At 40.1% G+C, this 17,727-nt stretch overlaps 1 protein-coding gene across 2 annotated transcripts in view; it reads right to left on the reverse strand.

Annotated features, from left to right (window-relative positions):
• Positions 1–17,727, reverse strand: part of LOC136864649 (ras-related protein Rab-37) — a 329,300-nt gene that overhangs the window by 45,750 nt on the left and 265,823 nt on the right. For both annotated transcript variants that reach the window (XM_068226376.1, XM_067141920.2), the window contains 2 exons: positions 17,368–17,476; positions 7,068–7,178 (listed from right to left, as the gene is read on the reverse strand). In XM_068226376.1, coding sequence (XP_068082477.1) covers positions 7,068–7,178; positions 17,368–17,476 — 220 coding nt within the window. The remainder of the gene's footprint in view (positions 1–7,067; positions 7,179–17,367; positions 17,477–17,727) is intronic.

The raw sequence follows: 17,727 nt of genomic DNA on the forward strand, positions 1-17,727 counted from the left end.
CGGTCAGGGGCACGCGGCTGTGAGCTTGCATCCGGGAGATAGTGGGTTCGGATCTCACTGTCGGCAGCATTGAAGATGGTTTTCCGTGGTTTCCCATTTTCACACTAGGCAAATGCTGGGTCTGTATCTTAATTAAGGCCACGGTCGCTTCCTTCCAATTCCTAGGCCTTTCCTATCCCATCGTCGCCATATGACCTATCTGTGTGGGTGTAACGTCAAGCAACTAGAAAAAACTAGAAATGCTTAATTTTCTTTTTAAGACGAATTCCTGCTGGTTATCAGCACTAACTTTGTGTTATCACCAGCACTAGATCATTAAGAGCTAATATTAGAGGAGTCCAGTATGGAATAATCATGAGTGTAAGAAACACTTGATTTAGTAGATTGGCGTTGATTTGGACATCTTTTTACTATGAAGTTCCAGGATAAATAGAATGGTAGATTTGGAAAGATGTGTGGGACTGCTAAGGGGTCTAGTTTGCGTCTCTGTCCCACTTTTCCACCATTCATAATGAAACTGTCAGAGTTTTGGATAAGTTCGGCGATAAAATGCAGATCCCAGATACGACTTTTATTACTGAAAGGCAGATATTGTCATGGAGTAGCCTTCGACAAGTTGTAGAACAGATGGGGATTCTTTGGGGGTGAAAAATAAATTCATGTGACTGTTTATCGCAATCCGACTTGTAACCCGGAACACAGCAAGTTGATGGCATATTCTCATACGGTAGTAAATTGAAGCATATGCTGAAGTATACGTCCTACTTCGCAAATACTTAACATTTTCACTTTTCAGCTCACAAAACGTTACCACCATATGTTTTTCACGTATAAAACTACCGAAAAAGACCAGAAACTGTATACACACTTCTGCTTCAAGCTGACAGAAAGCGCGCCTTCTTGGACTTCATATCGAGAGCAGCGCTGCAGGTGGCGGAGAACTTGTACACCGTGTCTTTTAACATGTGATTCAGAGGGAGTTGGCATACTATTCATTTCTATTCGTCATGCCTGTACCCCTATCACTGCTCCCTAGACCATCCCGTTTCCCTGAATGTACCTCCCTACAACCCTTCTAAATAAATTTCCTGACTTATACGTACCACTGCGATTTAAGTCAAGGCCATCTGAGCGCAGATCCCTATCTCCTACCCACCGATTACTATCTAGAAATCGCACTCTCAGTTTCACATATACCAACTCCGTAGTCTCATTTAAATCCTCCATCACCTTCCAGTCAGTCCCCTCCCACACAGTATTCCACTGATAACGATCTCCGCTTCCTTAAAGTTCACCCGTGATGCATTAACCAGATCTCGTACATCCCCAATTATGTTGGTACTTATAACTACTTGCCTTACGTTGTTATTACCAACGTGAAATACTACCACCTTCTCCCTACCCTCCTCCTTCTCTTCTACTTTCCTCAACATCTGTCTCAATCTACTTCCTGCATAACACACTCTGCCCTGGTTTCCTTTTCTCCACACACTTTCCCCACATGTCTAACAGTGTGATCCCCCGTGACCAGAGCCAAAACCCTACCCGCCCCATTTGATTCTCTCCCCTCCTTGTCAGCCCTATCTTTCCTGACAGCTGCAGAAGCTACTTCCTTCTCCCTTTTCTCCCTCGTATGACCCTGTTCCACCTGTCTTTTCGTCTGACTCGTTGGCCGAATGGTCAGCGTACTGGCCTTCGGTTCAGAGGGTCCCGGGTTCGATTCCAGGCCGGGTCGGGGATTTTAACCTTCATTGGTTAATTCCAATGGCCCGGGGGCTGGGTGTTTGTGCTGTCCCCAACATCCCTGCAACTCACACACTACACATAACACTAACCTCCACCACAATAACATGCAGTTACTTACATATGGCAGATGCCGCCCACCCTCATCGGAGGGTCTGCTTTACAAGGGCTGCACTCGGCTAGAAATATCCACACGAACTTATTATACCTGTCTTTTCCTGTCATCTACTCTACATTTACCTTCCCTACCTTTTCCCTTCCCCCTACTTCCACACTTCTGAGCAACAGTTCCCTGTCCCTCATCTTCCCTCTGTTATTCTACCTGCAGTGACTCGTACCGATTTCTCACAGACAACTGTCCTGCATTCTGATCCTGAATAGAACCCTTAGCCTGCAATGCCCTTCCCCTTAAAACATTAAATCACCTGTCTTCTACATTTCTCCCCTTTCCATCCCATCTCTCTTTTACACCTACTGTATCCTGTACATTGTTTGAGGGAGGCCTACCTTCCTTCCTGACATCTGAGAGAATCATATTATCTCCCTCAAACTCTCCAACTCCTCCCTCATACTCCTGGACAAGCCCACAGTTCTTACACTTGCACTCCTTTACGAAAAAACTAAAGAAGAGGAAAAATAAAATAGCTTATTATGTGCAAAAAAATCAAAAGAAAGAAATATTGTCTAGGATGGCACACAAAGATCACACGACAATAAGGTAATTGATATAATACTACATTACAGTAATACTTAGTCTTACTATATTTTATCCTACAACGCCGTAACGCGATAAAAACTGCCGTTAATTGCTGAATACCGAAAGAAATACACATGAATTACACAATTCTAAACTGCAGTTAAACCTATCCTAATTACAACAGCAGAATTCTAGTAAGAGAGTTTCTACAGATAATTCTACAATACTGCAGAAATATTTTAAAATAATAGAATAAGCACACTAATTTCTAGTAAGATACTACAGTACACTACAATCATTTTAAACTACCGTCAGACGTATCCTAATTACAACAGGTTATTACTAAGCACAAACAGAAATTAAAATTGCAATTAAAGTTTGAAATTCCTAAGAACAACTCAAAAATTACAGAGAAAGTTAAATGCGTAGACAGATTATTATTAGTACTATTTTGTTCTACTATGTTTTAATAGATACACACGAATATAGCAGGCAAGATACTATCTAATATACCGTATCTATACCACAATTCTCAGCTGAAATGTGGTTATATGATATTTGCAGCTGGTGGATTTCTATTATTTTTCCTTACTACGCGGGATGGAGAATAAAAGTGTCCTTAAATGCTGAAAAATAAGAGGTTGTCTGCAATAACTTCTCATAAAAAAGTCTATCAAAATTACGCCGGGGACTTGAATTGCAATAGTATTGGGATATAGGAATTTGGTTATTAAATTTTACTCGATGAATAAATGAAGGTGCAAAGTTCAAAGTATGCCGGGTACTTAGAACTGAAAATTATCGGAATACAGTAACCAGCCGATTCTTGTATTTGTTTACTCAACTACCGTATACTCTTTGATCTCGTCGGAATGCAGTAAACAATCGTCAGGAGTCCAAAGAATATTGAGTAATTCTCCAGTGAAATACCGTGTATTCTTTTTAACGTCTTTCTTAAATCGAATTTTACAAGCGTATTTTGTAAATTAATTTAATACATTATTACCTTCGTGATAGTTCGAACGGTCATCTATACGAAATTCCGGGTCTGTTGGCTGCACGTGGCTGTCAGCTTTCATCCGGGAGATAGTGGGTTCGAATCCCACTGTCGGCAGCCTTGAAGATGGTTTTCCATGGTTTCCCATTTACACACAAGGCAAATCCTGGGGCTGTACCTTAATTAAGGCCACGGCCGCTTTCTTCCAACTCCCAGGCCGTTCCTATCCCATCGTCGCCATAAAACCTATCTGTGTCGGTGCGACGTGAAGCAAGTAGCAAAAAAAAAAAAAAAAAAAAAAAAAAAAAAGCTCTCTGAATGCCTTGTTAAAAATATGAAAGTGAAGATAGAACAAGGTTCTTACGTTTAGTAGGGTTATGGGCTGCAAAACATAAGTGGTTGCACAAGTAGACCTATATCTCGCTTTGGAAAGTAGGAACAACTTCGTTCATGGTCAAGCAATGATGGAGATAATATTATTATATATGAAGTTTGTAACAGAGTAAACGCCCTGGGTCGGCATAAAAATAATACAGCACATTTTGTAAACGCATTTATCGAATATGTGTTGCCCCCATCTTACAAAGAAAAAGTATATGTTAATGCCAAATGCTGATATCATGCATGATCAGAGTGAAACAAATTCTCACCATTCACAAACGAGTAATTTGAGCGCAGTTTAGATGCTGGGAGCGAAAACTTTACAAAACTTGAAGTAACAATTACTTAGGACACCATTCGTACATCTTGTATCAGAAAGATGGGCGATTTAAACTATTCAAGGATATGTGTAAAGAGGTGGAATCAGAGATAAGGCTTTTTGGAGACGATGTTATTCTGTACAGAGTAATAAATAAGTTACAAGATTGTGAATAACTGCAAGACCTCGATAATGTTGTTAGATGGACAGTAGGCAATGGTATGATGATAAATGAGGTTAAAAGTCAGGTTGTGAGTTTCACAAATAGGAAAAGTCCTCTCAGTTTTAATAACTGCGTTGATGGGGTGAAAATTCCTTTTGGGGATCATTGTAAATACCTAGTTATTAATGTAAAGAAAGATTTTCATATGATTGTAAACAAAGGGTACAGATCTCTGCGCATGGTTATGAGGGTATTGAGGGATTATAGTAAGGATGTAAAGGAGAGGGCATATAAGTCTCTGGTAAGACCCCAAATAGAGTATGGTTCCAGTGCATGGGACCCTCACCAGGATTACTTGATTCAAGAACTGGAAAAAATCCAAAGAAAAGCAGCTCGATTTGTTCTGGGCGATTTCCGAAAAAGGAGTAGCGTTAAAAACTTTTTGCAAAGTTTGGGCTGGGAAGACTTGGGAGAAAGTAGACGAGCTGCTCGACTAAGTGGTATGTTCCGAGCTGTCAGTGGATAGATGGCGTGGAAGGACATCAGTAGATGAACAAGTTTGAGTGGTGTCTTTAAAAGTAGGAAAGATCACAATATGAAGATAAAGTTGGAATTCAAGAGGACAAATTGGGGTAAATATTAGTTTATAGGAAGGGGAATTAGGGATTGGAATAACTTACCAAGTGAGATGTTCAATAAATTTCCAATTTATTTGCAATTATTTAAGAAAAGGCTAGGAAATCTGCCACCTGGGCGACTGCCCTAAATGCAGATCAGTAGTGATTGATTGATTAATTAATTAACTGATTGATTCATTCATTCATTCATTCATTCATTGATTGACAAATGGTACCGATATGGGTAAAGTATTACAGTCAGGCCATACACGTATTAATATAATTGATTTCATTGCAAAACACATGTCAGTACGCTTGGAAAGGCATATTATGCAGTTAAGAATTTCTTTCAGTAGAATTATCGATAGAAGCACCACCGTTCCTAGAAATCATGTCTCATTGCGTACACGGCTTAATCAAGGAATGTGCAATTACTTTCTTGAAATTCTAGATCTTTCATCACTCACTGGATAGTTAACTTCACAAGCTCTAATAAAACCTTTGGCTGAACATAAGATTAATGAAGATATTCTGCAAACTTAGCTGATTACTTTTGTATATGATGCTGATGCACGATTTTAAGGTGCATATAAAGGAGTCACAATTTTAAAGAATGAATTTAATCCAAATTTGGCTGTTATTCATTGTCTGAATCACAAGTCATCAGTTTATGATGTCATTGACAAAGTCTGTTCAATTGTATTTGAAGTCATAGAATCCTTGTGTACGCATTTTCTTTTAAGTCTAAAATTCAGCGTGATATCGAAGCCGTTGCTGCTGGTCGAAGTGGTCAGGTTTCGAAGATACGAAAAGTACTCAATATCAGTTGGCTTTTCCCTTGATATTCAAAAGTTTCTGCAGAAACTGTAACTTATGCAGCACTTTGGAGAGCTCTTAAGATAAAAAATAATGATACTTCATCCAGACGTAGGGCTAAACTTCAAGGCATGATCAAGGATATGACAAGGTGCGAAGGAACTGTCTCTAATTCGAGATCATTTGGATCCACTAAAGCTGTTTTCTTTATTCTTACAGTCAACAGTTAACAGTGAATTTACTGCAAACACAGATAAGTAAACAGTAATTTGAACATTGCTGGCGTTAAAATAATGTTCAGGTGTTAACCTGAAGGAAGTCGAAAAATATGAGCAAAAGAAAACATGCAAAACCATTTCCATTCCTGAAACAACCAATATATATATAAATATGATTTTTATAAGATTGCGTAAACAATTTGTATAAGGTATTATTGATAATATTAGCTCACAAGTTAATGATGCAAGTGAAATTAGTGGTGCTGCTAGAGCGTTAGATGGAACAAACTGGCATGGTGATGAGGAAATTTAAGTTATTTCTGACATGACAAAAATGACACATTATGTGTTCGCACCAGAATATAACGTCGATAAGTATGATAAAGTTGTTTGCCGTATTTTTAAACAGTTTTGTAAATCGAAATTACATTTTTAAATCTTATTGAGAGAAAAATGTCGTTAGGATCTAACATGGAGAATCAGAATCATACAGGGCTCATCCCACAGAGGCCGAGATTGGGTTCAGTATTACCTCCGCTTTGTTCAGCACAAATCTCACATGGAGTGACCGGGATTTTAACCACGGAACCCAGCTGTGAGAGCCTAGCGCGCTGCCGCCTGAGCCATAGAGGCTCAGCTCAAAGTTAACTGAATAAGTGTTGGATATCTCAAGATGTGTCCTTTTTAATCTATCCTTTCTTCTGATCAAATTTCGCCGAAATGTCTCATCTCATCAATGTGATTTAGCATCTCTTCACATGTAATTCGTTCTATATATTTCACTTTCAGACTTTTCCTATCACATTTCAATGACTGCCAATATATTTTGTTTTCAGCATTCAGTATTTTACTTTCATGGAATGCTACACCCGTTCTTCAGGAAAGCCTACCTTGCTAGAGTCCGTCATCAATCCCTACCTTACTACTAAAAAAAGCAACGCCCATCTACATTTCCTAGAACTGCATTTCCTTATCTGACATTTCCCGCAGCACCTGAATTCTACATTTGTTTTATTTAATTTAATTTTGACCTCCTGAAAAATGAATTTACACCATTCGTCTATTTCTCTAGACTGTTTATACCAATTATAGACTCTACAAGCAATAATAACTCACCTAGGAGCATGATGACTACATCGTCTTGCGAGTATTCGCGAATCTCACCAAGCCACGCACGAATGTTATCAAAACTTGTCTTGTTGGTGACATCGTACAGCAAGAGCAGAGCTGCAAGCAGAACATATGGAGTTAAAATGCATTCGAAAATACATACAGCACAAAGAAAATGAAATATGGGAAGTAGTAAAAAAATTGCATTTTTCTTTACAGTATATACTTTCCTCCTTACCCTAGCGAAGACTTGAATTAACTCTACTACTTGAAAATATACTGACTGACAGAGCAAATGCAACACCAAGGAGGAGTGGTTCGAAAGGGATGAAAGTTGGAGAAAAAACAGAGACGGCACGGACGAATAAATGATGTTTATTTCAAACCGATATGCAGGTTACACAATGCGCACGGCATCGACTCAGTAGGATGTAGGACCACCGCGAGCGGCGATGCACGCAGAAACACGTCGAGGTACAGAGTCAATAAGAGTGCGGATGGTGTCCTGAGGGATGGTTCTCCATTCTCTGACAACCATTTGCCACAGTTGGTCGTCCGTACGAGGCTGGGGCAGAGTTTGCAAACGGCGTCCAATGAGATCCCACACGTGTTCGATTGGTGAGAGATCCGGAGAGTACGCTGGCCACGGAAGCATCTGTACACCTCGTAGAGCCTGTTGGGAGATGCGAGCAGTGTGTGGGCGGGGATTATCCTGCTGAAACAGAGCATTGGGCAGCCCCTGAAGGTACGGGAGTGCCACCGGCCGCAGCACATGCTGCACGTAGCGGTGGGCATTTAACGTGCCTTGAATACGCACTAGAGGTGACGTGGAATCATACGCAATAGCGCCCCAAACCATGATGCCGCGTTGTCTAGCGGTAGGGCGCTCCACAGTTACTGCCGGATTTGACCTTTCTCCACGCCGACGCCACACTCGTCTGCGGTGACTATCACTGACAGAACAGAAGCGTGACTCATCGGAGAACACGACGTTCCGCCATTCCCTCATCCAAGTCGCTCTAGCCCGGCACCATGCCAGGCGTGCACGTCTATGCTGTGGAGTCAATGGTAGTCTTCTGAGCGGACGCCGGGAGTGCAGGCCTCCTTCAACCAATCGACGGGAAATTGTTCTGGTCGATATTGGAACAGCCAGGGTGTCTTGCACATGCTGAAGAATGGCGGTTGACGTGGCGTGCGGGGCTGCCACCGCTTGGCGGCGGATGCGCCGATCCTCGCGTGCTGACGTCACTCGGACTGCGCCTGGACCCCTCGCACGTGCCACATGTCCCTGCGCCAACCATCTTCGCCACAGGCGCTGCACCGTGGACACATCCCTATGGGTATCGGCTGCGATTTGACAAAGCGACCAACCTGCCCTTCTCAGCCCGATCACCATACCCCTCGTAAAGTCGTCTGTCTGCTGGAAATGCCTCTGTTGACGGCGGCCTGGCATTCTTAGCTATACACGTGTCCTGTGGCACACGACAACACGTTCTACAATGACTGTCGGCTGAGAAATCACGGTATGAAGTGGTCCATTCGCCCACGCCGTGTCCCATTTATCGTTCGCTACGTGCGCAGCACAGCGGCGCATTTCACATCATAAGCATACCTCAGTGACGTCAGTCTACCCTGCAATTGGCATAAAGTTCTGACCACTCCTTCTTGGTGTTGCATTTGCTCTGTCAGTCAGTGTATATTCTCTAGTTGCCCAATACTGACTTACGTAAAATTTGCGTGCATGTCCATATCTACGCTAAAACAATAAGGAAACAGCACATTGTTGCCAGAACTAATATATTTAAGAATTACGAAATACAGGTTGCATTATGTTGTTGGTAAAGAATAATTCAAAACACCTAAGCGGATCAACTTCTACCTTCGACATAGGTCCTGGTCGATATGAACTATGTTCCTTTTTCTTGGGTATTTTCCTGTGTTTGAATCAGCTGTTTTCCACATCCACCCATCCTTACCAAAGAATTTATCCACTTCACAGTCAATAAAAAGCTGTTCTAGATGTTGAGAGGCTTAAGTTGAGCCGTTTGAAGTAGTCACTTCTGTTATTCTCTTCCTAGTTCCTGTTTGAGATTTCCCTTTCGACGGCCGCTTAATTTACTGAATTCCAACAGAAGCTCGTAAATCTGTATCACAGTCGAGATTATCTTCGGAACCATCCTCACTGGGTCGTCGTCGGAGAGTCTTTGTGCTCAGATACAGTTTTTAAACGGTTGTCTTCCCCGCTCTCATCTTCATCCAGCTCGTCAAGTATACGGCAAATTAACTCCTCCTATTTCACTCTTCGTTTATCCATTGTGTCCTGGAAAGCCACATGCCTAATTACATTCAAGTAGGTGTTACATAATAGATTAATAATACGTGTTTTACGTACCAACGATAATGCGTCAGCACTAAAGAAAGGCGCAGTGACTAACCGAAAATGTACTCTCCCGGCGTTCGCTCCTCACACATGCATCTAAATGATACAGTGCCATCATCCACAGTGATCACTAGAAGCACTGTATGGAGTTGGTCTGCTGGGGTAGCGCGGGAAGGAGCAGTTCGCAGGTATATGACGCATACGCGTTACTTTTAAGAATGTACGTCCTACGTCCCACTCTGTTATATGTGTTTTGTTTATTTTCCGTAACTTTCACTTTTAGGCGTGGTTTTCATAACTCGAAAGCTGTACGTCGCTGAGGAAGCAATACCGCGTATCTGACAATGCACTTCCTACAGATTATTTTCCTTAACACTGATCGCACCTCCCCGCCAAATAATTTTCATTGTGTTCATTTACCTATGCTTATACATTATACTGTAGTAGTGCGTAAATACGTCACGCAAACACACATTCCTTCAGTACGGTACGGTAAGATTCATTGCATTTGAATGGTAGAGTACAAAACGTAATCTATAGACTCTATTCTTTGACAAAAGTACATTTAAAAAATAATGATTAATGTAGAAAAATTAGAAAAATTGATACGAGTGGTGTTGATAAAAAAGTTTTACGAAGGATTATCTGATAGATAATAGAGTATGTTTTTGATGTAAGTCTTTAAATCATTTTGGAAAAGAAATATTCAGTTAATTAAGTTATTTAAAGTGCTGATGTCATTTAACTGCAAAGTATTAATATACAGTACAAATCTAATGAAATTCGTACAGGTAATTACTACTTTCTAAGTCTCTGAACATCATTTCCTCAATGGAAATGAATGTATATTAATAAGCAAGCAAAATTATATTTGATCAGCATAAGGAGTTGATGAGCTATAAAAAGTTGAACACTAGATGTAAATTGAAATAAAATACGAATAAATACGAACAAATAGAATGTACTGTAAGACACTACTATCTCATTTAGTGAACAAAATTGTGAAGTGGTAATAATAACTCAAGACTCTGAAGACTTGTCACCTTTGACAAATATGAATTTTTGTGTGACTTTTGACACACATATAATCCAAATATGAACCCAATTGTTCCTAACATGTACAATATCAGCGGAGTTTGGATTTGTGTCCACATTTTACACGTACAACGAACGAACATAATCAGAATAATTTATATATAGCTGAGCAACTAACTGAAACTTGGTTCATAGAAAACAGGCACATATTAGGCTCCAAGAGTGAAGTCCGTTTCGGATGACATACTAAACGTAATGCCATACTGCCACCTAAGTTGCCAATTGCACCTGACTTGAATATTTTCTGTGTATCTGTATCCAACATTTCTCTTGCTTTAGAGTATGTACAATAAAATCACACATTGCAAATAATCGTAAATTACATTGATATCACTCTGTACTTTTCTTTCTTTTCAAGGATGAGGTACTCAAATCCTAAAGCAGATGTGTATCTTATGCTACAACATTGTGCAACTTTCAACAGTGTTACAACGAGAGAAGACAGAGAGACATGTTCAACCAAATTAACGAAATGCTTGATAACGTAGATGGCGCAGAAGAAACCACAACACTTGGCTACAACGACGTCTATATTCGTAATAAAGATGAGCCTGACAACTTTGGTGATTCTGATGACGATTATGATGAACAGACTCCTTCTCATCGTAAGAAGCAGTCAGCTGACAGACAGAGAATGAAGCACCTCCAAAGGTGCGAACATTTGACGACCGACCATTGATTGAGGAGTATCTGGAAAAAGTTCACATTTATAGGACATATCATGGTACATGAGTGGAAAAAGAATCTCAAAAAGCACGATCTTCTGCCAGTGCTGGATGAAGGTGTTTGTGGGCCCTGGGCTGTTTAAAAATGTGGGGCCCCTTCTTCGTAACATCACGTAAGACTAGCATACTGAAGTCGTTATAGAACTACTTGCACTTAAATTAATGAATAGGCAAGTATTGAAATAGACTACAATTTTTCTCTATTTTTCATGTTAATATTTCATAATGCCAAAACATATTTTACATTTGTCTCATCATCACTATCAAATCGACATACAAAACAGAACTTACGTTTTTTGGCACCACTAGGATATTTTCTATCCATTTTACAAAAACATTACAGTTGTAACTTACGAATGGTTCAATAATGAGAGATGAACTGGAAATTATCTTCCTGATACAAAGATATAGTATAACATGGGCATTCCACCGTGCTTCCCCTGTCCCCTCCCGCACACTTCCTAGACCTCTTCTCCACCTTCCCCCTCTGCCCGTACTTGCAACCAGCCAGATTTACATTTTCATCAACAATAACCTTTACAATAATTACAATGCGTAAGTAGCAAGGATTCGTAGACTTGATTCTAGCAGTGATGAAATACTAAAGCGGACAACTGATAAGAAGGAAGGAAGGAAGAGTGCGTGTTCAGATATTTTGCGAGCGTAAATATTCATATACATGCACGGAGGTGGAGCAGCAGGCCTTTTTATACAATTTTAGGTTCGGCCAAGGGCCGGGGCCCCTTGGCACGCGGGTCCCGGGGCTGCAGCCCCTTTAGCCCCCCTCTTAATCCGGCCTTGTCTTCTGCCATCAATCGATTTAAAGTTCTGAAAAACCGTCAAATGATTAATTGTCGTTGTGTCGACAACAACATACGAACTCTGGCTGGTTTAAAGGAATTCATTGCTGCAAACACTTTTATTCAAAACACTACATAAAGTGTAATGGCATTCAAAGTATGTAATTATATTTTATCTAGAAAAATTACGCATTGTGTGGGTAGTAAATATTCAGCTACACACATCGACCTACAAAGTAATTTTCACCCCGTAGACTTCCCTTGTGAGCCTAGTGCTGTAAGAAATGATGAGTGCAGTCAGAAAATGTGCAAATAATTTGCACGTATGCCTCTCATTTTCTCTCAAAGAACAAACGGGGAAAAATCTAATTTCTTAGGGGTGTGTATCACGCCTACTTCGGCATGAGGTTAGGCAACGAGACAAAATCATTTTATATTTCGTGCAGCTTTGAGAAAATGATACCACGTTTGGAGTATAGTTGATGAGAAGCTTAGCTCCTATATTCGAAGTTGAAGGATCGAATACTAACGCAATCAGCTAGTATTTAAGTGTGGTTAAATATGAGACATCTGTATCAGTAGATATCCTTATCATGTTATAGGACTCCATTTCAGGACAAAGCTCCGGCACACTGGTGTCTCTTAAGGTATATTGAAACTGAGGAGAGTTGCACACATACCTGTATTATTATTATTATTATTATTATTATTATTATTATTATTATTATCATCCGTGGAAAAGGGAAACAGAATTGCTGTACCTAAGCCACCCAAAATCTTGCCGTTATCGTCATCATCACCAGCAGTGAAGAGGGCCACAGAAGGAAGAAACTGGACTTGTATAACCAAGGCAAACTAAGAGACTTGGTGTGAGATATGTCCAGTTCTTTATTTCACGATTGAAGAAAGATAATTTTTCCCTCTTGGTACAAAACTCTACTATCAGAAGTGTTCCTTGTATATTTCAGTGTTATACGGATATTTTCATCAATGTAGGCAGTAAAGTCATTATCACAAAGTTCCAATTGCATATCGTGCTCCTGCATTAGAATGACAAAGTTTTAACTGAATATTTTTCCAACGTGACCCTTGGTAAAGATGTTGATTCCCACAGAGAACTTGAAATATTTGTTCCGAATGAGTAAATTTATAATACCATTATACTTGGTCCATTATTGGACATTATAAATTTTCCAGGTAATTCATTCCTGGTTGCCAGCGTTTCGTCTCAGTGTGCTAAGTTGGGCTCATCAGATGGTACATAGCACACCTACCAAGATGCATGGCTAGTGCATACCGTGGAGGCCACTGCGTAGGATACTTGGAGCCACCGGCAGTGCCAATGCACTATGAGAGTTCGTCTCATTTTCAAAAAATTGATGCCTGCCTGGCCATCAGATGATAAATGTGTTGATTCCGATAGGGAACCTGAAATATACACTGTGGAGAAACGCTGGCAACCAGGAATGAGTTAGCTGGAAAATGTATAATGTCCAATAACGGACCAACTATATTGGTATTATAAATTTACTCATTCGGAACAAATATTTCAGGTTCCCTATGGGAATCAACATCTTTATCATCTGATGGCCAGGCAGGCATCAATTTTTCAAAGTCTCATAGTGCATTGGCACTGCCGGTGGCTCCAAGTAGCCTACGCAGTGGCCTCCACGGTATGCACTAGCCATGCGTCTTGGAGTGTGTGCTATTTACCAACTGATGAGCCCAACTTAGCACACTTGGGCAAAACGCTGGCAACCAGGAATGAGTTAGTTGGAAAATTTATAACGTCCAATAACGGAACAACTATATTGGTATTAACCCTTGGTATACGAAACTCTTTAGATATTGAATTTCAGTAAAAAAAAAATTCTAAATCGAATTGCATTTACGTATAACGTATGACAGCAGAACAGTAATTCAGTACGTCGTCATTAAAATATTGGAATCAAAACTGCGTTAAAATATTCTTGGAGTTGGCTGCTCTGTTAGACAGTGTTTCCTTTGACCTGTTCACTTATAATTCATTGAAGATTGAAGAGTGTATAATTCTTTATCACTACTTGAATTACGGAGAATTTCCAGATTGAGGAGGGCTGTAAAAGAATGTGAGTCCATTTATAATTCTTTAAGGGCACTGAGGAAAACAGTTTTAAATTAGGTTTATTTCTACAGTGTAATTTATAAATAAGTGTATTTTAGGTTGTGTTAATGCACAGATTATTTAACTGGTACAATATTCACCATTCACAAGATCAATATATTGTTGCAGCACAACAATTCCGATTGTAACATCCCCCGGCTTTGAGAACAATACCATTAATGTCGCCGAAAGATCCAACCAGCATAAAGAACTTTTACGGCTAGTTGCATGCTCAGATTCATATGGTGAATCAGAAAATGAGAAAACGCCCACAAAGAAACGTCAAACCAGGACTATGCAACGTCACCCACCTCAGTGGAAAAGTAAGGTAAGGAAAGACTGTAGAAATGGAAATGGCATATGGCTTTCAATGCCGGGAGTGTCCGAGGGATGTTCGGCTCGCCAGGCGCAGGTCATTTGATTTGACTCCCGTAGGCGACCTGCGCGTCGTGATAAAGATGAAATGATGATCAAGACGACACACAAACCCAGTCCCCGTGCCAGCAGAATTAACCAATGATGGTTAAAATTCCCGACCCTGCCGGGAATCGAACCCGGGACCCCTATAACCAAAGCCAAGCACGCTAATCATTTAGCCCTGGAGACGGACAGAAAATACTGTCATTAACACAGAAAGCAGTAAGTCTCCAGAAGAGGTAAGCTAGTGAGAGAAAAAATAAAAATCTTAAAGGCTGTTCAAATGCTTTTAAGTTCCATTCTGCTTCCAACTTGCAGGAGACTTGATATCTTTAATTCTTATCAGTTAAGCCAGAAAGATAAACATTATTGTTCAGTACAAAATGCAGACGATATTGATAGTGAAAGATGTTTGAAAGATTCAGAGCCTGGCTGAGGCGGTAAAGGCGTGCTCGGTTGACCCGGAAGGATGTGGGCTCCGTTTTCCGTCAGGAAGCCGGAAAATTTATGAAACGAGTTTTCCACTTGCGGAGGTGCACATGGGCCTGAGGCTCGCTCAGCCTATACAAAAAATGAGTATCAGGTTAATCATGGGGACAATGGCACCCACTACGATAGCGGAAGCCTGTGCCTACCCCTCAAAGGACCTTCATGGACTGTACGGAGATGACTTTGCTGTTTACCTCTTCTCATCCAATTTGGCATAATGGAAGCTATTTGTATAGGCACTTAACAAAGATGGAGACGGTTCTTACTACTGTACTGGTATCTGTTCTATATTTTCTTCCCTATCATAGGCTAAGCTTAAATACGATATCCTTGTGGGATCATAGATTGGAAATCTGTTGACATTTCAGCACTTTGACATTCTGTTGACTGATAAGTCAGGTTTTATGAATGTGGGAAGTAAGTTCTTAGGAAATAAGTACTTGGACTTCAAAACATTACAAGAAATGTGCAGGAAGCTATGAGGAACCTAGGCTGTAGCGTGAACATAATGCTCTTCTTCCCACTAGCCTTGATTTTCCTTGACAACATGGGAAATTTCAGTGAAGAAGGTAGTGAAATGTTTCACCTAGTTGCCGAAGGGATGGAGGAGCGATATCAAGAGAGATGAGATGAAGTGACGAAGGTGAACACTAAAGTGGTGCCTGTTAATCTCGAAAACGACTCAAAATTAAATGAAGCGTTTCTAGCATGTAACTGTGGTTTGTTACACCTTTATACATATTTGTTTTCCTTTCCTCAGTATTTTATATCTTTTATTGCTTTTTGTTTTCGTTTCTTTCATTTGCTGCATACCTCATTCAACATTAACATGTAAATAAATATCTTTGCTTTTTCTAAGTGGTTGGTACACTCGGACTTCAGATTAATGTACCATCGCCTCTAATTAAATAAGGTCATCGGGCCGATGACCTAGATGTTAGGCCCCTTTAAACAACAAACATCATCATCATCATCATCATCAAATAAGGTCATCCACTAGAAGTAAGAGAGCTAGAAGCTTGTTGTACATCTGTAGAAGTGACTGGAATTCCACCGCTATTTATGAGCAGATCTAAATGAGAGATGTAATACCTTCCTTCGTAGGCGCGGCGAATGACCCTGAGTATGGCTTCTCTTAAGCGTTCCGTCACTAACTATAGTACCATTTCCGGACAGAACATCATTTAAAGTACCGGATCACGTAAACCAATCATACGTGTCAAAAGCCTTCTAAGGAAACACTATTTTGCTCGCCTAATATTTAGCTCTTAGATGGATTTTTCAACTGAATGATGCCGGAATCCTTTGAAAGGTTTTTCTAAATTATTTTACTACAATTTTACCGAATATTATATGAATAATTTTAAATTCTTTTAAAACTCTGTGTGAGGTTACTTTGACTGATATCCTAGCATCCTTTTTTAAACTTTCCGTTTGTTTTTATATTCTTTTCGTTGTAAATAAGTTTTTTTGCCTTGTTTATATTCAGTTATATTGCGAGAATGAAAATGTATAATTTGTTTCTCTAACTATATCCGAGTCATGAGACCAAAAACTCCAATGTCTCACATACACTCTACAAAATGTAAAACATAAACTGTTGTTCAACGTTTACCAGCCTAACGTTTTATTTCTTCGCAAGATCACGGACTTTGCTACAAGAAATCAAAATACTTCGAACTGGAAATGTTCGCTAGACTAACACGCAAGAATTACATAGCTTTTAATTTTCTGATGATAAGTTTTAAAAAGCCCGTAGGAAGTTTAGATTCCATTTTGAAACTATCACCTGCATTCACCGCAACACCTTTTCATGAGACGTGCAGGGCATGGAACAGAGTCATCTCGGTCTGGCCTGTCACGAGTTGCCCGATTATTCTTCCTCCCATAACAGTCATAATAGCAATCAAATGCACGACAGTTTCACGTCAAGTTCACGGTAGTTGAAAGGTCCGTTATGTTCCCTTCCAGCCACATGTGTTGTCCATGATGACGCTTGATCATGTTTGCAGCTTCGATGCTTTAGGAGCCTGAATGTACACGCCCACTAACTTCAGTTTCGCCAATTTACAACCACGCTTATAATATAGTCAAAATGTCGATGAGTCGTGAGAAAACTACTGGGAGGTTTCCAATAGTGTTGAATACATATATAACAGTGGAATGCATAACCTTTGGTATTATACGTAGGAGAGGGATATGTCTGTGAAATTTCCACCACAAGAACTTCATGTTGATGCTCGTGTGCTGTACGTACCGTGTGCGTCCCTGTAGTAGGCATGGGTCACGCTGCGGAAGCGCTCCTGACCCGCAGTGTCCCAAATCTGGAGTTTCACCTTGGTCTGGTCCACAGTAACAACTTTATTCTGAAACATGTCAATTACCCAGTCAGTTAGAGAACAGGCGATGTTCTGCTACCCTGGATCCAAGTTACACCATTTTCTGACCTCTAGAAAAATACCACCATATTTTATTTTTTACGAGAAATTTCTGGCATAGCGTATGGGAAAAATTAAAACTAAATCAATAAAATAAACAAAAACGAAATCACTTATAACATTTTTCACATTATATGAGGAACTGAAGGTAGTGATACAGAGTGTACAATAAATTTCAT

This window comes from Anabrus simplex, chromosome 2 (assembly GCF_040414725.1).
Source record: "Anabrus simplex isolate iqAnaSimp1 chromosome 2, ASM4041472v1, whole genome shotgun sequence".
NCBI classification, from domain to species: Eukaryota; Metazoa; Arthropoda; class Insecta; order Orthoptera; family Tettigoniidae; genus Anabrus; species Anabrus simplex.